The following is a 25,786-nucleotide window of genomic DNA, read 5'->3' as shown; positions in this document are numbered from 1 at the left end:
TGAGGGAGAGGTGGGGGTTTCCCAGGGTCACACAGTCAAGGCATGGAGAAGGTAGAGCATCTCTATCCTCCCAGACTCACCTCTCACTACTTACACCGTGTGCTCTTCCTAGAGCCACCAGAGTGTCACCCTGAGGTCCTCCACAGAATGGAGAGGCCTGCTCCCAACCCCCAAGGGTGCTCATTACCCCCTCTTAGTGGCTGGAGGTGAAATGTAGACAGATGTCTGATACCCACTGTCAAAAGCAATTTTCTCAAATTATTTGTTTTTCTAAAACCTATTTCCAGTAAATAGCCACTCCTTCAAATAGAACTAACCTTAAGGAGGAAAAAAATAAAGCAGTCTTTGGAAACACAAGATTTGCTTAAGTGTTACTACTGCTGCTGTGGAAATCTCCTACGTGAGCAGAAACTTCAGCATGGATGGCTGCATTAAGGTTTTGGATGTTACTGAACCCAACTGAGAAACACAGGCAGTCTCCTTTTTCCAGCTTTCCTTCCCCTCTCGTCCCCTCCTTCCATCCCTCCCTTCCTCCTTCTCTCCTTCCCTTCCTCCTTCGCCCTCTCCCTTTTCCTTCTTCTCTCCCTCCCTTTCCACTTCCCTGGAAGAAAAGGATCAACACAGCACAAATGTATCTAGCTATTGCTGCAGCAAATGACAAAGCCCATTTGCGGAAAAACACGTCATTTTAATCTGACCCCCAAATGAACTCCCCGACAGCCCCTCCTCAGATGGCCCTCAAAGGCAGCTCTAATTCTAATCTTTCACCGAAGAGATTTGAAATCTTGTTCACTATAACTTTGCTTTTCAAAAATTTAGTCAACTTTAAAACACACTGCTAAGAGAATTAGAATCTTATCTTTTGCAGTGATCTGTGGAGACAGACCATGCATTGCACAAAATATAATGTGATCTTGACCAGAAAGGAAGAAAATAAACACTCGTTAAGAGCAGAAAGGCAGTGAGAAAGCTCCTAGAAACTAGAAATTCAGAAAGAAAATATATTTAACATGATTTAATTTGAAAACTTTTAATTAACGTAGCAGAGATCCAGACAGTTCTAAAGACAGGCTAATGAGAAGATGGAGAAGGGGTAACAAGCCAATTACCAGGTAGTCACGGTCTAAAGACACCAAATAACAAGCTAGAATATGTGTCCTATGCCATGCTCAGACCCCACAGAGGACTGCATTCAACCATAATCAAAGTTATAGGGTAAGAACAGCTGGTGATTTTAGTAAAAATTCACATCATCAAAGAAGTTGCTTCTATGAGGCCAAGAATAAATTTAATTGAATCTCTGATTGAATTGATTATGACAGGGTAGACAACCAAGCCCCATATAATAAAATTAAAGTTTAAAAAACAGTCCTCAGGAAAAGGGGGTGGGGTGGAGAAAGACTTTGTAAAGATTAAATAAAAAGATGTGTAGACCTGGCTCCCAGACCATGATAACAAGATTTGAATAATTTAAGATTCTATTATCAGGAACTAAGCAAACTGTCAGGCCAAAGCACTGGATGATGTATAGTAGACCCAACTCTAGAAAAGAGCAAAGCCCAGAGACTTGACCTGGTACAGATCATTGGGACTTTGGAAAAATCAAATCCAGACAAATCAGGATAAAAACATATGAGACAGAGGGCTTAAAGATATGAGCAGATATGCCGATTCTGTATTAACTAACATATTAATTAATTATATAATTTCAATTGCCCAATCAATGAAAAATATTACAAAACCCTTACATTCTGTGAAGTAGTAGGTATGGTGGGCACTTTGTAAAAACAGAAAGCACATTTTTATCAATTAGCAATGTCCCATTAATTTGGACTGGGACCATCAAAGAAATAAATACAATTTCCCAAAAGACTTTTAGGGGATAGGCATGCTAAGGAGATGTTTCAGTGGAAAAAGTACTTTACACAACCAGGAAGACTAACGTTTGCACTCCCAGTACTCAGGTACAATCTGAGTGTGGCAGTGTGTGAGTGACCTCAGCGCTGGATTGAGACAGTTGTATCCAAGGTTTTCTGGTCAGTCTCCGAAATGTCAAGTTCCAGATTTAATAAGGAATCTGGTCTCAAAAAACAAGGCAGATAGCAGCGGAAGACAGTGGACACTAACCTCTAGCCTCTGCGTGTACACGCAGGGTGAGCAACACACACGCACAAACTTCACAAGCTGTCAATCAAAGAAAGTCTGTTCGGGAAAGCAAGGGGCTAGCTAGTATCACTCATCTGTTCTAGTTCTAATTATCTTAATCATATAACATCTGATACCCTCCGATCTGCTTGCATGACTTAACCATGGCTGTATGCCGTGCACAGTGTTCTCTCTTTCATCTGGTGTAGCTGAGTTCCTACAAAGCATCAGGGTGAATGCTCAACCCTACACTGCCAACCCCACACATGCTAATATGCCCACTTAGCAAGCGTCTGACAAACTTTCAGACTATGGTCTCAACGAGCCTTGGGGGGGAGTAGCTTTGACAAGGATGACCTAGTGAAGGATATGAAATTCTCCTGCGGTGGAGTACTGAGTACTTAATAGCACTTATTGGGGTCATGTTTACCACTGCCTTTATCCATCTAAGTACTGACTATAGTTTTTCCTTCACAGAGAATGTCCAAGAAGCACTGTTTTCCCTTACTTTCTCTTTCCTGTCCCCCACCCCTAAAAATGATTTCCTTTATAAGACACCAACTTTACCCGATAAAAGTGTCCTCAAAATGCCTAGGCCTATATTAAACAAAACAACTTTTGTAAAATTCTCCCTCTTCAGCCAGTGGTGTTTTTCCCTGCTGGAATTGTATCAAGCCTGGCTCCAGCAGGAAGGTTGTTACCTGCCCTGGTAATCAAAGGACAGCTGTGTGTGATCGTGACCTGAGGGCGGGCGCTGAAGGGCTAGAGCTGGCCAGCCACACTGACACTTCTTCACACTTTCTAAAACTTTCTGTTTTAACTACCTATCAGGAGGCTTGGATTCAGTATTCTCATTGGTCGCAGTTATTTGGCTCTTCCCCCCTCTTTTCCAATCAGTGTCTCTAACTGCCAATTTTAGACAAAAAGGAGAAACATACCTTCCTTTCTTCAGCCACACTCTCTTGCATATTTTCCTCCATCTCAAACTCAAGTTACTCTTGTATTGTCCTCCGTGAAAGTTTGGATGGCCACTGAACCAAGCCTCCTGGAATTGGGGCTTTGAAACACCTCCAGCTATAGAATCAAAACACCCTGAAGACAAACGGTTTTAGAAAGCAGGCCAAGGAAGTACTCAGCAATAATTTTGTCTTGAGGATTTCATCACTGTGAAGCCAGAGCAGATTCTGCTCAACTACATCCATTCGAGTACTGAGAGGCTATCCCTGCTGCCTGCTGGAAACATGTCACTACTGAGTTCATAATGGTACTCCACAGCCAGCACCCTGGGTGAGGTCTGGGGCTCTCCCCAGAAAGAGCAAACCATACAAACCCAGCATCCTGAGCTAACGCTGTGCTTCTAGGATGGTTAGAGCTGACCTAACTGTCCCCCTTACCTCCTGACTCTTCCAGGATGCTTAGCGACAGAGGCTTTGCTCAATGAATTCAGCACCTGTCCAGGTTCATCTCATTTCCTGGACCACAAGATTAATAATCTGGGAGATTGCAACTCTGCCCAGGGCCAGGCTGTTAATGGTCATAAATCCCCAAGTAGGCCACCTGGTTCTGGCCAGAAGTGCCAGACTGTCATGTATCTATGACAGTGACTCGTTTATTTATTCCACAAGCATTGGCGCATTTATTGATCACTGGGGACATGGCAGATACTGGTTAGGCATTACAGCAGAGATCAACCTGGCTTATAGATGGATGTAGGCGCCATTCCAAGGCCCCATTAGAGCATGTTAATGAAGGCCAGGGTTTACCACCACACTACGTAATGAGAACATCAAATTATTTTACTAGTTGTTCTAAAGTTCTGAGTCATGAAACTTTCCCATCTCCGAATTCTCCACCCTACTCACAGACAAAGAGGGTGGGGTGGAGCAAGGTGTCGCAGCCTTACTGCTACCAAGAAAGAAAGACAGGCTTATGTGGTGGTTAGGGGGTCAGTACTTCATGGTCACAACCTTGGCAGGTTAGGAAAACATGCTTTAGTAGGTTAGCACAGGAGGAACGACACTGGTGTCATACACGGACAAGGTACATGAAAGTCTCCCCTACAGGGATAAAGGGGTACTAGGGTTATTTCATAGAGATCATTCTCAGTCTTGAAGCCCAACTCTATTTTTTGGGGTGGTGCATTCCATATAGACCAAGGAGGGGGGAGGCACAGAAGGAAGGACCATGGGACAAGTGACCTGGGCTAATCCTAATCATGGCTACAAATAAAGGATTATTTCAAATGGTTCCAAACAAGTTGGTTTCACCCCAGAAATTAAGGATGATCTAGGACATGATGGAGGATGGATAAACAGTCTGAGAGCAATGTTCATCTATGTTGTCCTCAGAGAAAGCCTTGGACAAGAGCCCAACTCACCTCAGGGAACTACAGGTGCTGGCCTACACTGCCCTCACTGGAAGACTGAGGGATGGGCCCAACTCACCTAAAGAGGCTGTGGGTCAGTCCCATAGAGCCTAGTCCTGTCACTTCCTGTGGAGACCTTGAAGCTAACACCTCCCAAAGAGGGCCTCTGAGAAGTCCCTTGAGGATAGACTTGACTTTCCCCAACTTTGGTGAACAATGTGAGGAGATTCCCCCTCTGATACACAAAGCTATTGCCTACACATACTAAAGTCTACAGGACCCAAATGGCAAACAGTTTTATTAAGGCACTGCTTGGAGCTGGCTTGTACTTTAAAGTCTGTCTCATTAGTTAGTCAGGGAGACCTGAGGGTGACATGCAGTCGAATCCCTAACACATCTGGTCAGCCTGAGCACGCACCCAGTCTGCCTAACTGGGAGGGCCTCTCACTAAGAGGACACCACTGTCACAAAGGGTGGGTGCTGCTGCCTTGGGCTCCCTTTCCCCTTTCCAGATCACTGGCCAGGGGTACCCCTTTTCCCTTCAGGGTAAGTCCTGGTCCAAGGACAGTAAAAGTGAGAAATAAAGACAGCTGTACCTTTAACCAGAGTATGAAAGTAGGGGACATGCTCTCCTCAGTCGGAAGGCACAGAACCTGAGATAGTCTGGTAATCCGAGTGAGTGCCCTCGGCCATCTGGAGAATGCCTACTCAGTGGCTTCTTCTTGCTTAGGGCATCAAGTCTTTGACTTCTAGGTCTAATTTTTGAGGCCTATCCTTGACAGCACAGAGGACCTTAACAGGGAAAAGGCACTATTGTAAGTATAAGTTCCCGATCTGTTCTTTTCATCTAGAATTCTCTGCCTCCTCTAAAGCTACCCGAATATACTTAATTCTTCATGTGCCCAATGTTTATTAAAGACTATTTTCAAGACATTAGATTAGAAAATGTAATGTCACATATTATTTGCTCTTAAGGAGAAAACAGTTCACTTCTAGGGCCCAAATGTTGCGCTAACAGCAGTCAAGTGTGCATGTCTTCCTGAAATACTACATGGAGGACTTAGATACCACACTCAGGATGAAGGGCGAATGTGGAGACTGACTGAGGCCATTGGCCACAGGTGCAATGGGAGTCAGGGGTGGCATGCATGGTTAACTTGCCATTTCTAGCTCTAGATTAGTTTCTATTCCACCAATAAGAAAGATTTCCACTGGTACCGCACATCCTGTGCCTCTAAATCTTATGCTTAGTTCTGGATTATGGGATCTTGCAGTGTCTGTTAGATTGGCTGTGCATGCTAGTCTTCCTCCTGCGATTAGAATATGGGGGTCACTTGATGTCTGCAATCTATGCACAGTGCTTAGGTGGAAATGCTGTTCAGTTGGCACACAAATGGTGCACAGTCCCACTGCTGGCTCTTCTTAGTCTTGTGTTTCCAGTCAGGCTGCCTTTGTGTCCTTTGGACCACAGATTCAGAGTATATTGGAAATAACTGATTGTTAATGTCACAAGGCTGACAGTGAAGCTCCTCCTGGATTCAGGAGGGGATTCTTTATTGCTGTAGGATAAGCTGCTGTGGGTTTGAGTACCACGGATGGATCAAACCCCAGAGTGGAAGAACCTCATTGCCTACTCAGAACGTGGCTCCGAACACTGGTCACCAGCGCAGCCCAAGCTACTCTCTTTTGGCAAGTGCCACACTTTATGGTTTAACCACAAAGTTTCTTCCCTTTTAACAAAGAATGGCAAGCAGTTTGCTGTGTAAATGAAGGTTACATTCATTTCAGGTCCCTGGCACTTTACAAGGAGGGGTCAATGAGGCAAATTACTTCTACTTCACAAAAACTAATCATGGTAACTCATTAGAGCTACACTGTAAAACATCCAACTTAATAGATATTAGCATAGCCGGGCGGTGGTGGCGCACGCCTTTAATCCCAGCACTTGGGAGGCAGAGGCAGGCGGATCTCTGAGTTCGAGGCCAGCCTGGTCTACAAGAGCTAGTTCCGGGACAGGCACCAAAGCTACAGAGAAACCCTGCCTCGAAAAACCAAAAAAAAAAAATAGATATTAGCATGTACACACAAAATATATTTTAAGCTTCTACTACATATTTACTATTTCCAATCATGAAATATTAAGTACATAATTCCTCTGTAGGCCTATAATCAATTGGGCAATATGAAAAAATCTTATGCACTACTAACAAGTTACATCATTGGGGTTAGTAGCATTTCAAGGCTACCAACGAATGGATTGAGACTGAGAATTTAGTGGGGGAGAAATTTAAATGCTTAAGTCATAAACTAACAGGGCTGGCAATGTATACAATGCACTAGACAGAAGCACTGTGATTTTTTTCAGCCAATGAGATGAAATATTATTGAAACTCTCTCAAGGATAAAAAATGTTCCTAAATATCCATTTGGGGTAAATTTAGACCCAATGCTAAGCTGTTTTCTAGTGCAAGCCAGCAGAGCAGTTTAAAGTTGGAATCTTGCAACACATCATCAGACAAGATAACGCAGTGCAAGCGCACTTGAATCTTTCTCCCTTTGCATATCTGGATTGGAGTTGCTGATATGATTGCCTTATCCTTAGCCCTTTCTGCACAGCAGAAGAATTACACAGATAAAGCAAGAAAACCCTTCTACCACCAGAGCACTCCAGCAACATCTGAATTACCAAGTTGAATCAGATGAAATCAAGGTTTTTTTTTATAGCATAGCTGTTCAGGTAATTATTTCAGTCTTCCATTCATTGGAGCTGTAAGGACCTGGTCTTAGAAGACTCTCCAGCCATGAAGAGCACTGATCAGAGAGCTGGGGACCAAGGATGTGGCAGTACCACCTTTCACGGTGTGACACTTAGGGACCAGGTAAATGAATATTTAAAATTCTTATTTCAGGATTACCCATTCATCTGTGCAAAATATTTATATTTTAGAAGTGCATTTTTTGATTTTGGAAGAAGTTAAGATTTAAAATGAAGCGAATTCCTTTTGTATATTTATGATAACCTGACATATATCTAACTTTTCAAGAAATGCACAGTGTTAAAGTGGGACACACTTTGAATAGCTAATTATTCCAAGATTTGTTACACCAAGACGGTAGGTACGTGAGTACCATCTCCTGCCCGATTATCTCTATAGCTCAGGAGGAAGCTGACTGAGGCTAAGCCCAGACAGACTGACTATCTCTTCTGTCCTACTTCCCCCAAACAATCGCCAATTCTCCCCTTCACGCACAGCAAGGCCTGGGGAAAGACAAGATGGCACCATATAAAATTACCTCCCAGGCAGTAGCAAAAGTCACTGCAGCTACTTGTCAATTTACATCCCAAACCTAGTGGCACAGGCAGCCAGTAAGACCAACCCTCCCCAAGCCTAGCCGTTTTCTTTAGCCAGAAAGTTTATGTTAAGGAGGCATCGCTGAGGGGTCTTCTTAGGAGCCCATGAACGCTCCTTCACAGCCTGTACAGAAGCAGAGCAGCCTGAGCCGTCCAATAGCGCCAACCCATCTTTCTCAGTGCCCAGCATCAGCCACAGAGAGAAGGGAAACTGTTCCAGTTCCTACATCTCTGTTAAAACATTCCAAGCTCATGCTCATGTCACTGGGAGTTCATGGCACACACATACTGGGAGGCAGGTTTACTCCACAGAGGGTAAAACCGAGACTTTAGCTTTGGCAGTGGATTAAAAATCTGGCTTTTCAAACTAGTTTCAATATATATTCTGAAATGTCTTCTCTGACATATACAAGCCAAGCACCTTTAAAATAAACTACACAAATCGACGACACATCATAAAATTACAGGTCAAGAAATTAAAAATTAGCAAAAAACCCTCATGAAATACAAAAAAAAAAATCCTGAAGATTGCTGTAGACTCTCAGTAATTAAAAAACTATACAAAATCCTACAAATTGCAAACAATAAAAGCAAGGGCCTGAAAGATCTGGAGAATGAGTCACTGATAAAAATATTACGGACAATAAAGATGCAGAAAATAAGCTTAGAACTAACAATTTAGCCGGGCGGTGGTGGCGCACACCTTTAATCCCAGCACTCAGGAGGCAGAGGCAGGCGGATCTCTGTGAGTTCGAGGCCAGCCTGGTCTACAAGAGCTAGTTCCAGGACAGGAACCAAAAAGCTACGGAGAAACCCTGTCTCGAAACCGCCCCCCCCCCCCAAAAAAAAAGAACTAACAATTTAACAATATTCTTGGGTTGTTATCACCTCAGGCATCACCTCCAAAACCATCACGTGATTGGCACCCTCTTTGGTGTATTCAGATGTACAAATGCTGTGAAGGGTGCCACATGGCTGAAGACAGTCACATCATTTTATTTATTTATTTTAATAATACAAACAGCACTCTATGACTCTGGCATGCCTCCAATTTACTATTGTGAAACCCTAAGTTCTAGTTTGTTTTTGGATGCTGTAATAATATTATGACCTAAAGCAACCTGGGGAAGAAAGGATTCATTTGGCCTAGAAGTCCATCACTAAGGGAAGTCAGGGCAGCAGCCAAGATTTGAACCTGAAGGCAGACACTGAAGCAGAGACCACAGAAGAACACTGCTTACTGGGTTGCTCCTCACAACTTGCTTACTCTGCTTTTTTATACAACCCAGGACCACCTGTCTGGGGTGGCACCACACACAGTGGTCTGGACCCTCCCACATCTATCATTAATCAAGAAAAATGACCCACAAACCTGTCCATAAACTGAGGCATTCCTCAATTGGGGTTCCCCCCACCCGAGGCTACTCTAGTCTGTGTCAAGTAGACACCTCACTTGAGTGTGTAAAAAGATCAGATATTTAATCCCAACCTGTCTACAGTTTACTGACTAATTCCTTACACTGGATTGAAAAGATTATAAATTTGTGTTTGAAATGAACCCTTATAGCATATAGAGATTAGATTCTCTGTATGGTTTTATACATGTAGATGAAAATATGTGCTTCAGAGAAAAAGCAGCACACACACACACACACATACACACACTCATTCCAGAGATGGCCACTAGTTAATCAGGCCGCTTCCTGTAAGAAATTTCTACTGTATGTGAGCCAAATCTTCAAGTAAATTAGATACAGAGTTCTACAAAGCAATCCCAGTTTTAATCAAAGAAAGGAAATGAACTTCATTTTGTTAAAAAAAAAGAAAGAGGGTTGAAGGTATCTCTAATATCAGTCTTTTAAAAATATATTTAAAACATTTTTTACAATACTACACACAAGGACTTTAAAGAACTTAGACTTTCCAGATACAAGAATTTCTAGAAAGTGACTTGGAATCACCCTCAGACAATAACTGCCGGGGGTTTTATTTCAGGCAATGGGCTTGTGCCAGAAGGGACTGACGTCTTGATGGAAGGAGCACCGAGAAGTTGTGAGAACTTTTTTTTTTCCATGAGTAAAATCCTCCCAAGAGAAACAAACTGCAACCGTCCATTCTGCCACCACACAACACGGACACATGAGGAAGATTAGTGTTTGGTAATAATTTGTCTTTGCTTTTCTGCCTTCCAATGGTTCCAGCTTTCGTTCACAGCTTGGCATGCATGCCTGCCTTCCACAGAGCACACTCCACCCCCTCCTACAGAAGCCTGGTGCTGTGCTTTGACCTTGATCTATAGGACTGGACTTGGCAGGGCTCAATGGTCCTATTTATGTTTAACTAAAACTATCACTTTATACATTGCAACATACAGTCTCTGTGGTCTCTCTACAGCAATACAAAGGGAGTGGGCTGGAGAGCAGAGGCAAGTAAGGAGGCCCCTCCAGCAAGAGCACTGAATAATGAAAGCTACATTCCACCACCACCTTGCAACTCTGCAAAAGTTGCTAACTGGGAAGGGGCTCTGAGGGTAACTGCTTGCAAAGAGGTCATTGATTAGTTTGATTTTATGTTCACCTCTTTTGTCTTTCTGCCCCAATTCTTTAATTTCATTATCAACAAGCCAGTCCAAGCCAGACCGACTTTGCTCAGTGCTTTTGACACCCACTTGTTGAAATGACAGGCAAGGCATATGTTAAAAAATTAAAAGGCTCACTTCTTAATGAAAGCCAATCTGAACTCATTTAACTGCCTCTGACTCATCTCTCTCCCTGGAAGCTAATTCTTGGTTGTTCTCAAAGAAAACATGAAGTATATCAAATCCAATTTTAATTCACTAAATTCCACCCTTGTTTAAAAGAAAAAAAATAAGAGGCAAATTAGGAAAGCACACATTGAACGTAGAAGACAAGTGCATTGAGGCCCATCAGCATCCCAGGAGGGCATGCTGCACAGAAAGCTGCAGAACATTTTTCTCCCCCCCCCCCGAAGTTTAACATATGTATCTAGCTACTTTTAATATATATTTTCTATGTTGCTTCATTTAATCAGAAATTTAACTATCCTCTCTTAAGTTTATACTCCTTAGGAGAAATCGCTATATTTTGAGGCTAATATGCCTGCCCTCTAAAACTGAAATGTCTCTTTTAAAGGAAGTTGTAAGTGAGAAAAAAAATACATATATATTTTAATAACAATACATGATGCATCCATTAAAAAAAATCCTATCTTCTGCTATTAAGGACAGCATATACTATAGCTTGTTCCTTAGGCACAGACTCATAGTTTGGGGTAAGTTCTGGCTATCTGTATAGAAGACCCATGGTTTGAGCCCGGCTGCCATTCTCCCCGCATGTATGTCTCAACATGTCAATCTTCTTAAAGAACAGAATAGTTCCTGCTGTTCGAGCTAAAACATCCTTGCTCTGAAAACAAGAATCTTCATTTCCTATTCCAAATGACTGCAAGTCTAATTCACCACATGCACTCCATATAGCCTGCTGCACCGCCATGCTCCACATGCTGGAGACAGAGCCAGCGAAAGGTCAGATGGGGTAGGAACAATAGAGAATCAGGCAGGATGAAGGCGGGTGGCTGGTACTTATACGGAATTATTGATAAGGAGCTATTGAGAATTTCTTCTGATGAACATGTCTTACCATTTTGAAAATCTTAATAGTCTTGAGCTTCTGTTCTCCCTTGCTTCAGTCCAGGGAGACCAACCTGCAAAATATGTTTAAATACAGTAGACACCTTGTTTCACCATAGGTTAGCAAATGCACAAAAAAAAAAAAAAAAAAAAAAAAGCCTCCTCAGGGGTCACAGACAAGCACTGTGTGAGCTGGAGATGAGTTCCATGCAAATTATTCTAAGCACTAGAGTCCCTGAAAGAGCTTCCCAAGTGGTCTACAGGTCTACATAGGGGACAAAGGAATCCCTGGCACCTGGCTCTGCAGTCCTGGGCTATTCTTAGTGACTGGTTCATCTTTAAATTGCAGTTCAAAAGGTTTGGCAACTTAAAAGTAGACCGAAGTGATAAAAATAGATTGTTTTCTGGCTGCTCTTTGTTCCCAGACATACTACTGGCAGTGTATTTGCAATCAAGACGGCAGAACAAGAATCAGCCTTCCACCGTAGTGTGATGCCTCAGAGTGGATATTTTTGGAAATAGCACTGTATTACATAACCTTCCGTGTTTAAAAAAAAAGAAAGAAAGAAAAAGAAAGAAGGAAAGAAAACCTACACAGGGGAGAAAGCCAGGAACATACACCATTATGCCCTTCTCCCCAAACCAAATAAACATTCAGTAGATCCTTCGGTGGCTCGCCCTCCGCCTTTATTCCACTAGAGCACAACTCTTTTGTTAACGTAAGTTATGGCAAAATTAAGATGAATGGAAAAACTAAAAGTTCTCCAAACGGGTATCAGAGGCACTTCGAGTTTTCCTATAATGTTGTTATAGAAACACAAATGCAAATCAGGTTATTAGCAGCACCGAGAAAAAAGCAGTCATTTCTTTTTAATACTCTCGAACCCCAAGTTCAACTGCTTTGTAAAAAAAAAATACAGAGAAAAGTGTTGCAGGAGAGAAAACATGAAAGACCCACGGCCGCAGCAGAAACATTGAAGAGTAATCAAGTGTCAGGATTTTACACGGGGAGAGGGAAGCTTGCATGCACCAAAGTGCATTAAAAGCTTTAATGCAAAGGAACAAAACGGCTCCTTGTTAACAATGAGCAAGAACAAAATTAACCCCACCAGCGAGCAAAACCCCACCCCTTCACAAAAAAATTCATTTCTCTCAACTTGTGCATTAAACAAAGGAGGGGGGAGGTCGAGTTAAATTCCAGCCTTAATGCAGCAGGAGCAAAATGACATAATTTCTCCAAGGCGTCAGCTTTAGCCCTAAAATTCAGAGGGAAAAAGCATGAATTCTGCAAGGTTGGAGGGTCCAGTTTAGCGCAAAGGCAAGGAATAGACACAAAAGAGAAAGCAGCGCTCCCAGCTGGGGATGAGAAAGGCATATACTTACAGACAAAAGCCCCGCTCCCTGTTCACTCTCTCTCCTCTCTACACCTGAAACACAAATGTGGGTGAAAAAGGGCATCATGCTAGAAAGACAGCTGAGGGAGGGGGAGGGGAAAGGGGTGGAGGAAGAGGAGGGCGGAGGGGGGAAAGGGAAACAAAACCCCAACCCGCTTCACTTCCAAGAAGTGCAGCCTCGGAAGAGGAGGGGAAGGAAGGGTTCCCTGCCTTGCGCGCTCTCTCCAAGTGTGTGTCTTGCGTCTCTCTCTTCCTCTAAACCGATCTCTCAATCTCAACTAACTCTCTCTCTCTCTCTCTCTCTCTCTCTCTCTCTCTCTCTCTCTCTCTCTCTCTCTCTCTCTCTCCTCTGTCCCCCTTCTCCTCCCACCTCCTCCCCTCTCTTCTGCTAGTGTACTAGTGAACAATGAGCTAATTCTGATGGAGCTGGCGCGCGGCCAGCGCCCCAGCCTTGCTGCCACCGCGGAGCCAGACTGCTTACTCGGCAGGAATCGGCGGCTCGCGGCCCCGTGGGCGCGCGGCCAACACGCGCGCGCTCCCCGGCCCCCGCACCCGCGCCGTAGCCGCCGTAGGGCACTGGGCCCTGGGGGGGATGGGGGTGGGGGAGAGACCGCGCCGAGCAGTCCCGGGAGCGCAGCGCGCACTCTGGCGGGTTCTCCGCCTCGCCGCGCGGCGGCTTTGCAGACAAATAAGGAGGCGGAGGCGGCGGTTTGGGGGCGTGCCAGGCGCGGAGGCGGCCCGCCAGGGAGAGGCGGTGCAGCCCTACTGTAATAATAAACCTGCGGCCGGGGCATCTGAGGGAACCGGGACAGCCACGGCCCTGCCGCCTTCCCTTTTATGTGCCTGTCCTGAGCACAGCAGAAAATGGTGCCCACCGCAGCCCGGGGGCGCTCACGATGGTCTGTGTCCTAGCTGCTCCGGGCTACCCGCTGTGCCCGCCCCCGCACGGGGGAAGCCCGAGCCTGGAGTCCGCCAGGCCGGTGCAGCAGATCAGGAACTGCGGGCGGGAGAATGCACACGCACGGGGTCGCGTGCACAATCTCACGCGCGCACTCGGACACTTTCCGTCGCGCCCGCGCGCGCGCACACCCATACTGCAAGAGCGGCCTGGTGGGTGCAACCGGAGACGCTCAGCCCTAGAGCTTCCTTCTTCCCTCAAGGATTTCAAAGTTCTCATGCTCAACTCCTGTAGAGCAACTTTCCTTAAGTTATGGATTGCTTAAGGGGGGGGGGGGTCTGTTTTGTTTTATTTTTTAAAATTCATGTAAAAAATCGCTCTTTCCGTAGTAATGTAATAGCTTAAAAATGTTGCAACAAATTGGTAGTGTTGCCAAGATATCTTATACTATGGCGATTGTCAGATGTTTCATGGCAAAGATTAGTTCTTAATTAAATTGCTTTGCCGGGGTGGGGGTGGGAATAAAGATTACTAATGTCTTCTAAATTTTCTATCTATATTTTACCTCTAGTCATTAAAAAAATGTTTTCCATTTTAACAACAAAAAAAGATTTACAAAACTCAATTTTAAGTCATATGTTTACAGAATGTCTTTTTCTTAAGAGTCAAGCACTGGGTACGGAAATAGCAAACCTTGAAAAGTAATCTTTTATAAGGATAATCTAAAATAATATAAGCTTATTGGAAGACTGGAGTGCTTTTCAAACTACAAAAGCCACTATAGCAACAAGTACCTTTCAGAAAGACATGAGTGCGATGACTGGGAAGCCCAGGAGACCTCTCTTCATTGAAAATTTCACCGTCATTTTTTCCCCCAGGAGTGTTTGGGAGGGGAAAGTGGGAAATACTTGGGAAGGGTGGCGAAGAACAAAGGAAAGAAACCTAGTTCATCGAACTCCCCTGGTGCATCCATGGTCAGTTTCCGACAGGAAAACACTGAAAAGAAACTGAGGGGAACTGTAGTCAGGTGTGGGAGAGGAGGCAGTTTCTCCGGTTTGAACCCCTGAAAGGCTGATCAAGGAGATTTCACAGGAGATCTCTGCCATTCAGCTCACAGTCGCTACCACATCAAAGATTACCAAATCCCAAGTCAGCAACGTGTAAGAAGTTGGATCTTGGAGAGATGGCTCAGTGGATATGCCACCAAGCCTGAAGTGATTCCCAAGACCTACTTGGTAGAAAAAAAGAGAATCCAGCGAATTGTCCCATGAGCTCCAGTTGCACACTGTGGTGGTACAGTCTGCAGAGCACAAGCCGGAGGACCTGAATTTGCCTTGGGACAGGTAGAAAGAGGCTCATGAGGCAATGAATGCAACCTCAGTGCTAGGGAAGCCAAGACCAGAGATTTCCACAGAGCTCTCTGGCCAGCCAGTTTAGCTGGTTAAGTGAGCCCCAGACTCAGCAAGAGACTTCCTCTCAAAAAACAAACAAACAAATAAGGCAGAAGGTGACTGCACTGTGTGTGCAGTACAGCAGTTCCCTCGGAATGGAAAGGCTCCCTTCAGGGTAGAGGTTGGAGCTCATGAGTTTTGCACTTTCCCCGGGGGGAAAAAATGGAATGTAGAGGATCTCCATTCCTTCCCCAGCTTGAAAGCACAATTAAAGCCCTGGGGAAGGGACTCTGACCAACCAAGCCATGAGGAAGAAATTTCTCCAATGTGTCAAGCTGCCTGCAGAGTGTGCAGAAAGTTCCAGGAATGTAGCTGTCCTGAGTTGTGACCTGAGTTGGGGTTGGCTTTTCTATGACGCAGATGCTTTCGAGTTGTCCCTGGTCCTGTGAGTGCTTCTCACCCATACTTCTGTCAGTGACCACAGTAAAAACTCACTAGTCCGCCAAGTTGGACCTCAGTGCAATCATCACCTTGGTTTGTCCTGGGTTGCCTTTCTGGAGCAGCTGGACATAGGTGTATTATGTCTTCACAGAAAACAGTATTCATAACTTCTGGTCTCCACATGAACCTGTGCACACACATATAGACCCATAAACATCCAACGCGCACACACACATACACACTGGTTCTACATGGACACACACAGGCATCGACACAGACACGTGGATTTTAAAATACTTATGAAAAATTACCTTCAGATATCTTTTCAAAACCAAAACAATTTTGTATTTGCTAAATGCTAGTTTTTCATTGTTGTAGCCATAGACATTCAAGTGACAGATACTTAGGAATGCTGGCTCAAAATATAGCCCTGTCATCTGTAATAGTCCAGAAAACAGTTATAATATAACTATTCAAGATATATTCTTGAGTCCCTTCTAGGTTATAAAGGGATGGAACCAGCTACTCAAGGATAGAAAGGATGTCACTCCAGGTCACCTTGCTCAAGAGCTAATTCAATAGCCGTTTCATAGTTGCATGAGTATGGTGTCCTGCTCACTATTGTCTAGCCTGCAGATCTCAGAGCTGACCAGCTCTCCTTTTTAATCATGACATGCCTGGCTCTGTTCGAAATAAAAGCCATCTGTAACTTCAAAGTGACCACAGTCCAACTTTCCATTCTCATCATTTGTTTCTCTCCTAATCATGGAGTGTATGATCAGACCAAAGTCCCTCGCTTTGGTCTGAGCAGTTATGTTGACCCCTAGTTGAGAGAAACTGACTTACACTGTCAGAATCGAGTCTTTTCCTTGGGATGGAAAGGGGTTCTCTGGAGTTATGTGGACAGTGTGGAGTAGGGGCGAGCACCTGGATAGGATCAAGATTTTCTTCCGAAAGAGAAAAACTGAAGTAGATGATGTCTTTATCTTCACAGGATTTGCAGTGTGAAGTTAGAGACGGGAGAAAGCACTAAAGCCAAAAGTTTTGTGCAGTGTAATAAGGACAATTATAACCTCCTCCTCTGGACACACTGCAAACAGCAAGTTCTAAACCAAACCAGGCTTCACAGAAAGTCCCATGAGGAGCCACTGCTTAGCTGCATTTGTGGAGAAGGAAGCACCACTCTGAGGAAAGGGGAGCGGAGTTTATCCAGCATAGGCAGCAGGGCAGAATCATAAACTTAGAAATTCTGCAGCTGGTGACACTAAGTGCTTTGAGAGAAGGAAAGCCCTAGGTTAGCACTTGACTCACGCACTCTGTCCCTGGCTGCAAGTCTACCAAGGAATATTCCATCCCAGAGTACATCAGAAGGAAAGGGTGCAGGCAACGCTCAAGGAAAATTCATTCTCAGGTACAGCTTCATGCAGCCCAACGCATCTCACATGGGCATTCCTATGACTTTAGCGTTGAGTTTGGAACCACAAATTCCAGGCAGAAGGCTAAATAGAGAGTAGTTAAAACCAGGTCTATGAAGCTTTGGATTAATTATATACATCCTTTTGTCTATGCTTCATCAACTTTCAGTTAAAGCTTATCCCACAGAATACATATGTGCCATTGTGGGCAGTGTTTGACATAGAGTTATGTTGGACACATGGTAACAAGTCTTATAGGTAAGTTTTGAGAATATGTCTCAGGTGGCATGCCATGTCGTGCCCTTGTTTTTCACTCTGGTGTCAGCTTTTGTCCTTCTCTGGTGAATGATGGGCTGCTCCCTGGTGAGTCTCCCAAGTGCTGCTCTGGCTGCTGGGGAAGCCCTTAGCCCCTTCAACTTGCTGCCACTTGCTTCTTCAAGACTTTAGCTTAGACGCCCAGTGTGGGGAGTCACGCCCACAATCCTAACACTGGGAAGGCTGAAGTGGCTCTTGAGTTTGAGGCCACTTCGCAAACATAGCAAAACTCTACCTTAAAAAACAGAACAAAATTAAAGTTGGAAAAATTTCTCAGCCATGGGAGCATGAGAATCTGTTTTTGTTTTGGGTTTTGTTGTTGTTGTTGTTATTGTTGTAGTTTGTTTTGTTTTTGTTTTTGGATTTTCAAGACAGGGTTTTTCAGTAGCTATGGAGTGATCTTTCTCTGTAGACCAGGCTGGCCTCAAACTCACAGAGATCTGCTTGCCTCTGCCTCCCAAGTGCTGGGATTAAAGGAGTGCACCACCACCACCTGGCTAATTTGCTTTTATGTGTATGGGTGTTTTGCCCATAGAGACCAGAAGACAGTCAGGAAAGCAGTTATAGACTTTGTAAATTTCTATGTAGATGCTAGGAATTGGACCCAAGTCTTCTACACAAGCAGCCAGTGCTTTTAAGCCCTGAGCCATCTCTCCAGAGCTCCTGGTTAAGGATCTCCAACACCAATGCAGAAACACTGAGTGCTTGGCTGAGGAAGCAGAAAGAGGAAGCTCACCAAGGCCCTCCGGACAGCTAGTGTAGGCCCACAGGTGTGCTCTGTGCTCAGAGACCTTGTCCTAAAAACTTAAGGTAAAGAACAGTTGAGGAAGAGATTTGACTTTGACCTCTGACCACTCCCCCATGGACACACAGGTGCACACACATGAAGATGTATGTACACATATACAAACAGAACAAAGACTAAGAGGTTGAGGTATAGCTTAGTGCAAGTGTTTAGCATGAATACATCTCTGGATTCAATCCTCATCACTTCAACACACATACACACACACACAGGCACAGACACACACACACACACACACACACACACACACACACCAGTCTGTACCTTTTAGAAATCTATCATTAATCTCCTGGTCCAATTCTGTACTCCTCCATGCTGAACTGTAGGCTCATCCTTATCACGTGACAAATGACATCAACTTTACTTTTTCAATCTTCTCCACTGCAAGCAGATTACACCATTATGGATCACCTGCCTAACAGCCATTGTTCCTTTCCCCGTTATTAATGAAACACTGACTTTTTCCTGGTGTTCCTCACCCCCCATACAACCCACAAGTACAGGTGAGATGACTCTGAGAAGCAGAGCCTAATTATTTAGTCAATGTGAATTGACATCCTTGGATTTGATAATAGACTAGAGATAGTGAGAATATTATTGGAAACTCAACCAACCTAACTGATAGGGAAGAATTACATTGCATACTGTAGTTACATAATGTAAATGCAATCCTATTGCAACACAAACCAAGAATTAAATTTAACCAGAAAGTGATATGACTGATTGTTTTTCTCCCTAGAAACATTTTTAAATATTTTGGAGTATTTCAAATATTTAGATTTGAGTATGAAGGAGGGACAGAATTGAATGAGTGAACTTAATAAAAATAATAGTTCGCTAACCCCAGTGAGTAATTATGAATGGCTCAAGTTAAGCTGGAGACCCAGAAAAGAAGGGAGCATCCCACTTAATTATGCAGATGGGCTTGCAGGCTTCCTTAGGGTCTCCAGGCAACATAAGAGACAAGCTGGAGGAGAGGCTAAGACGATGCCAGGCTTCTGGCTTTGTTCCTGGTGGGATAATGATGGTCTTTCCTAAAACTCAAAACACAGGAAGAAAATGAATTTGGGCAGAGAAACTGGTGGTAATAGAGTTCATTTTGTGCCTGTTAAGTGTATAGCCACCATGCACAATGTTCTAACCACTAGACTAGAGGAAGTTTCTTACCAGGGTCTCCTTTATCCTTATGTTTCCTTTCTGTTGAGAGGTAAATTATATCCCCACAATGGTGTGGGAGAATTGTCTGTATTCTGTCAATCGTGTTTTAAATAAATGCTGATTGGCCAGGCAGGAAGTATAGGTGGGTCAACCAGACAGGAAGTAGAGGCAGGGTGATGAGAACAGGAGAATTCTGGGAAGGAGGAAGCCCATTCCTCGCAGTCCTGCCCAGATCACCAAAGAAGCAGGATGTGATCTACCCTGCTGAAAAAGGTACTGAGCCATGTGGCTAACATAGATATGAATAATGGGTTAATATAAGTTATGAGAGTTAATAAGAAGCCTGAACTAATGGGCCAATCAGATTATATCTAATGTAGACTCTCTGTGTGATTTTCTTTGGGGCTTACCAGCTGTGGGAACTGGGCAGGACATAAACCCCAATAAGCCGGCCCTCATGTTACACCCCAACTTCACCTGAAGCTATGATCCTAGTATCTTAGATTATTACTAAATCCAGAGAGGTCTTTAAAGTGACAAAGGTCAAATGAGGTTGAATGGTTGGTCCCTAGTCTCAGGGCTAAGTGACTTATCCTTTGAACAGGAAACCGCTAAGACTCAAACATAGACACAGGCAGAGGGAGTAACCCATGAAGACATAGGTGGGAAGAGCTATCTACAAGACAAAGAAATTTCTAGAGAAACCAAAATAGGAATTGTCTTGATCTTGTATTAACAGCTTCCAGAATTATAAGTTAACATATGTCTATTGTCTAAACTATCCAATCTGAGGTATTTTGTTAAGACATGCCAAGTCGAGCAAGCTAAGTACATTTCCTTGCACCATTATATAGAAGAGGAAAAGGCCTGAACACCAAGTTTGTTATAAGAATTGAGCTGAAGACGTTGTTGTTCTGGCACATCAAGGGCAAAGTTGTGTCCAACCCTCAAAAGTCACTTAAACATGTACATGAAAGGCACCATTGTGGAGGCTCAAGCGGAATCCGTGGTTCTCAGAGCAGCATTCCAAAACACATAAAGGAAAGGAAAATAACTCACAACTGCCCCTGTCTACTCAGAGCTTCCCAGCTGTATTTACACAGCTGCTGAAGGCAGCCTGGAGAGAGTCTCTGCTTCGCCATTGAGAGACACACACTGAGAACACGCAGATAGCTAGCTGCCTTCCCATTGAGGGACTCAGTGTGCTGTGAGAAATGACATAAAATACCAGGAACCGGGCCACGGAGGACAGAGGCAGTGAAAGGAAATTAGGTAAGAACTTGACAAAATATGAAGAAAAATGTAGAAATTTGATAAGTTATGGCTCACAAGTGCCACTGTGCTATCAAATATAATGAAAAAAAAACCAAAGTATTTAAAAGATAAAGGGTACATGTAAAAGTTAAGAGCTTTTGAAGATCCTGGTATCGTGATCTTTTATTTTGCTCAACATCTGGAAATAGTTGAAACTCCCTGGAACAGTCAGGCTAGTTCTGGAGGGGAGAAGAAGGGGGGCTGTGGCAGAAGCAAAGTGAAGAGAGAGGGCAGTTTCCAGGAAAATTCTCCAGCTACCCCACCACACCAAACCAAGCATTCGAGACACATTAAAACGCTTTCCTCTTCATTCTTGAATCTGATCTGAACTACGGGGTGAAAATTTAAAAGTAATGCTAGTGCTTAATGCTGTACTAAAATAAATAAAGGAAAATTGTTTTAAACCCCTAGCATCTGTGGTGTGTGTACGCGCGTGCATGTGTGTGTGTGTGAGTGTGTATGAACTAATTTGCCTTGACAAAGAATTTTCTACCTTGCTTAAGTTTGAATTTTTAAAGTTGATTAGAATAATGAATGAGTATTTTCTACAACATTGGGAAAATGCCAAAATATACTCAAAGATGCTGAAGACGTCTTTTATTATAGTAGGGTACTGCTTGTTTTACCAATCAGGGAGATTATAATCAAAGGGAGAAAAAAAAAACACTTCTAGATTTACATATTCTCTGGCATTGTGGTATGGCTAGAATGAAAATTTGAACATATGGAATAAAATTTTAAAATTAATGCAAGTACCTGATAGCTAAGCAATGTCCTGTTGTATTAGTGGACATCACCTCAGATCCCACGATTCACTACAGCCTAAGGCATAGCAGGTTAGAGCTTAGGATCCTTTCCTTTAAGTGTCTTCTTCATCTGCCCACTAAATGTGGTGCTATTTTCCTTTGGAGGAAGAGATAGAAAGATTTATCCATGAGATAAACAGCTGGGTGGAAGACAGAAGGGTCTTTGCCATTAGGAGGAGAAGGCTCTTCCTTCTCCTCCTCCTTTTTCTTCTTATTCTTCCTCTCCTCCTCCTCCTTTTACTCCTCCTGCCCTCCCTCCTCCTTCTTAAAATATGTGAGGTCATTACTCTCCTCTCCTATGGAAAGACCCTTCTAAGAACGTAACACATTAGACAATGTGGTCCCCTGAGAATTTGTGGAAATACACATGTAAAGAACAGCAAAAGGCATGCGCATGTGTGCGTGTGCTTGACAATAGTAACATCACATGTTTGCTACACTTTCTTTTTAAAATTCTATCTTTAAAATGTGCTGGGTGATGGTGGTGCACACCTTTAATCCCAGCACTCAGGAGGCAGAGGCAGGCCGATCTCTGTGAGTTCAAGCCTAGCCTGGTCTACAGATAAAGTTCCAGGCTCCAAAGTTACAGAGAAACACTGTGTCCAACAAAAGAAAGAAAGAAAGAAAGAAAGAAAGAAAGAAAGAAAGAAAGAAAGAAAGAAAGAAAGAAAGAAAGAAAGAAAGAAAGAAAGAAAAGGTTACTTCTTTTCTTAGTGGTCTTTTAACCCCAAAATGCCTAGCCAATCTCCCTCCCACTCCCAAAACTCATTGCCCTCATCAGTAGGGTTTCTTAGTTTTTGGTTCTGTCTTTTTGTTTTTGTTCTTTGTTTTAGATTATAACATTGTTTCATCATTTCCCCTTCCCTTCCCTCCTTCCAGCCCCTTCTCTAACACCCTCACTTAGTCTCTTTCAAATTCATTTTTTTCTTCTTCTAAATTGCTCTGTGGTTGTTGTTGCACAATGAGTATCTCTGTTTCTAAAGATACCATTCCTTGGAGGTAACCAATGATTCCATAATTGTACTGAAGACCCACTGAACAAGAGGAAAGTCATACCTAATATTGGAAGCCCAACCAACTACCCAGGGCTAGTGAAGTTGTGGACCTTGGAGGTGAACCTACAATCATCGCTTCCCCAAGCATAACTTTTACCTGCTGTTCTAATTCCTCTTTCCAAACAGGTAAGCCTGACTCTCGTTACAGAATTGGTTAAATGCCCTATACTCTTTTAAAACATTCCATAAGTTACAAGTTAGTTTAGTTTACTGGCTACGCTGGGCATTTAAGAACATGTGAACAATTGGTGAGATTGACCATGTCCTCAAGAGTTCAAATAATCATCATTCTGGTTCAACCTGAGTTAGGATGAACTGAACTCAAATAGAACTGTATTTTCACACATATACAAAGGAATATTTTATGAAATCAAATAATTCAATAAGCAGGTCTCAGGTTCCTGAAAGTCAGTCCTAAAGAAGCTGGATGTAAGTGTAAATGTCGTTCAGCTGCAGCTTCTTCTAAGTGGCTTAACAGTGTTTTGTCTTTTTAAGGCAGTAATGTCTGGCACCTTCATGGACAGATTTCCCTTTGTCTAAGTGTCTCCAGCCCATCACCATCTATAGGGTCCACAGCACCATAAACTTGCTTTATCTAAATTTAAATTGCCTTGAAAAGTTGAGACCATCTTCTATTCCCTATATTTGTAAATGGGCACTTTCCCATATATTCTCTTAATCAAGGTAAAAAAGTTTCTCAAACCCCTCTTCCTCTTAATCCTGAACATTCATAAGTTCTACATATCAAACAGAATCATTCAAGCATTGGCCTCAGCATCGCAATACCTCTCCTACATGCCCTGGACCATTTAATTACCTTCAAGATTTATTGAGCATTTGTTTACTGTGCATAAGACAAGGTGTGAGTCATCTCAGATAGAGCAGTGTCCACCCAGTTGCATTGTCCTGGCAGCATTTAATGCTGAAAACAGTCAAGAAGACACAAACAATAGCAAGTTATTTTTAGATAAAGAAAACTATTAATAATAACATGATGTGACAAAGAATGCCAGGAAGGGGACTGATGGAAGATGGATTCAGGAAAACCCTTTCTGAGCTAACACTAGCTCTGAGATCTGACTCCTGAAATGGAGCCAGCAATTGAAAGACCTGAGGGATGAACATTCTTCTTAGAGTGGTAATTCAATGAAAAGTCTTCAGGCATGAGCTAGTGGGAATTTCCATGAGATAGGGGCAGTTTGAATGACATGGTGTGGCTAGAGTATAGGAAAATGCAGAGGAGATCGGGAAGTCAGTCAATGCCTCTAGGTGATCTGGGATGGATGGAGGCAGTGTGCCTCTGGGTGATCTGGCATGGATGGAGGCAGTGTGCCTCTGGGTGATCTGGCATGGATGGAGGCAGTGTGCCTTTGGGAAGCAGGTGGAGAGAGAAAATGAGTGGAGGGAAAAAGACTGAAAAGAATAGTTGTTTAGACTGTGTCTTCTGAGAAGCTGTATAAACACATTCCTTTGCATAGCTTCCCTAAATGTAATAAAGTTTGTTGTGATATATTCTTCCTTATTATTAATTAAAGTATGATTTTATTATTAATTAAGATATGGTAAAAGTGATTGCACTATTTCCCTCTCTGCCTTCCCTTCATCCAGCCCCTCCCAAGGTCCTTCCTTCCAACTCTTTTCATGCCCCTCTCAAACTGATAGTCTCTTCCTCTCTGATTATTATTGCTACACACACACACACACACACACAAATACACATACACAAATTTAAAAATACAACTTGCTGAGTCTGTTATTGTTGTTTGTGTATGTGCAGTGTCAGCGCTTATACTGTGCACTAGACAACCAATCAGAGGGTTCATTCCTGAGAGAGACTAATTCTCCTTCTCTCAGCCATCCTCTTCCTCCCACAGTTCGCTGTCCAGAGAAGTGACCTCTTGAGATTTTCCTGATTCTACTGCAGCATGTCTAATGGTGCTGCTATTTTTTGGATCCTGTTTCTTTAGCCATTTCCTTGAGAGAAAGGTTCACAGTGATTTTTCTGGTATTGTGGATTTTGCAGTCTTTGAACCCGCTCTTCCAAGATGTTCCCTGAGCCATAGATGCAGGAACTGTGGTGAAAATGTATCCTTTGGTGCTAAATTCTCTGAATCTGATCTTGGATTACCAAAGAAATAATCTGGCTGAAATCACAGACAACACACACAATTAATAAGCAACAAAGGGTTTAAAAGCAACATTTTCTGACCAGAGGTTTTATTATATGTTATATACACATGAAATTTGAATATATGCACATGTATTATGTGATTATATATATAATATATATATTCTAGTGGAATATTTAGAAACATAACTTTACTGTGCCAACAAAAACCAGCATTTCTCTATTCCAGTGTAAACCAACATCTCTCTATTCCAGTGTAAACCAACATCAGGTCAAAAATCCATAAGAGAGATCTCTATGACTTTAGTTACAGTGAGTGAGCAAAAATTCATGGTGGTAGAATAATTTCTAAATCTCCCTTTAAAATAGGAAAAGTTTTAGAGAAAGTGGTAATACTATATAGGTTTTATTAACTTTGAAACTAGGACGTTCTCTAGACTCCTTTCACTGTTAACACAAAAATCCCAGAACTAGAATCTGTGATAGAATTACTGTGAGAAAACATAGAAGCCATGTTGTACACCTAAATGCAATACTTCAGTTGCCCTCGAGCTGTGACTTGTAAATTATGATTTTAAGCCCCACCAAGACCTTATATTTATAGTCCCCCTCGCAAAAAAATCATCAGAAATGAGAAGATGAAGAGGCTGTATTTTTTTACTTTAAAGTTAGAGTTCTTAGATAGATTTGAAACATTATTTCTTTGATATTTTATCCATCTTATATCACTAAATATATAGAAATAATTTTGAGAATATTTTATCAATAATGAGAAGTTCTTCTCAAAAAAGAAGTTACATTTCTATTTAACAAATATTCTAGTTTTCTTAAAGTTCAGAATTTCAATTACAATATCCTCATGGTGTCTGGGATAACATCAGTATGTAGTTGATGAGTGTATGCTTAGCCCTCCACAAAGGAACAAGTGGATGGCCTCAGATACATAAAAGCCTCATTCAGACAGTCATTAACACATGGCAGGGATCTGTTGGCCAGGGGGAACAGTATGGTACTTATGAAGAACACAAGTGAAATCCCCTTCACAGAGCATCGCAGGTAAGTTATTTTAGTGAAAAGACAAATTCTTTTCATTATATATTAATAATCATGAGTTTAACACAAATTAATATGTGTTTCATGGTACAAAAGCTTTGG

The 25,786-nt window shown here is 42.8% G+C and overlaps 1 protein-coding gene across 3 annotated transcripts in view; it reads right to left on the bottom strand.

Annotated features, from left to right (window-relative positions):
- The window catches only part of Nrep (neuronal regeneration related protein), a 28,115-nt gene extending 14,564 nt beyond the window's left edge, over positions 1-13,551 (bottom strand). The window contains exons 1-3 of one of the 3 annotated variants that reach the window (XM_057789280.1): positions 13,387-13,551; positions 12,895-12,938; positions 11,522-11,585 (exon numbers count right to left, since the gene is read on the bottom strand). In XM_057789280.1, coding sequence (XP_057645263.1) covers positions 11,522-11,524 — 3 coding nt within the window. In that variant the 5' untranslated portion in view covers positions 11,525-11,585; positions 12,895-12,938; positions 13,387-13,551. The other 2 variants (XM_057789279.1, XM_057789281.1) reach the window with 2 other exon arrangements.
- Between the last annotated feature and the right edge of the window lie 12,235 nt (positions 13,552-25,786).

Source organism: Chionomys nivalis, chromosome 14 (genome assembly GCF_950005125.1).
Source record: "Chionomys nivalis chromosome 14, mChiNiv1.1, whole genome shotgun sequence".
Taxonomy (NCBI): Eukaryota; Metazoa; Chordata; class Mammalia; order Rodentia; family Cricetidae; genus Chionomys; species Chionomys nivalis.
The sequence above is the reverse complement of the archived record's forward strand: the minus strand, read 5'-3'. Positions and strand labels throughout refer to the sequence as shown.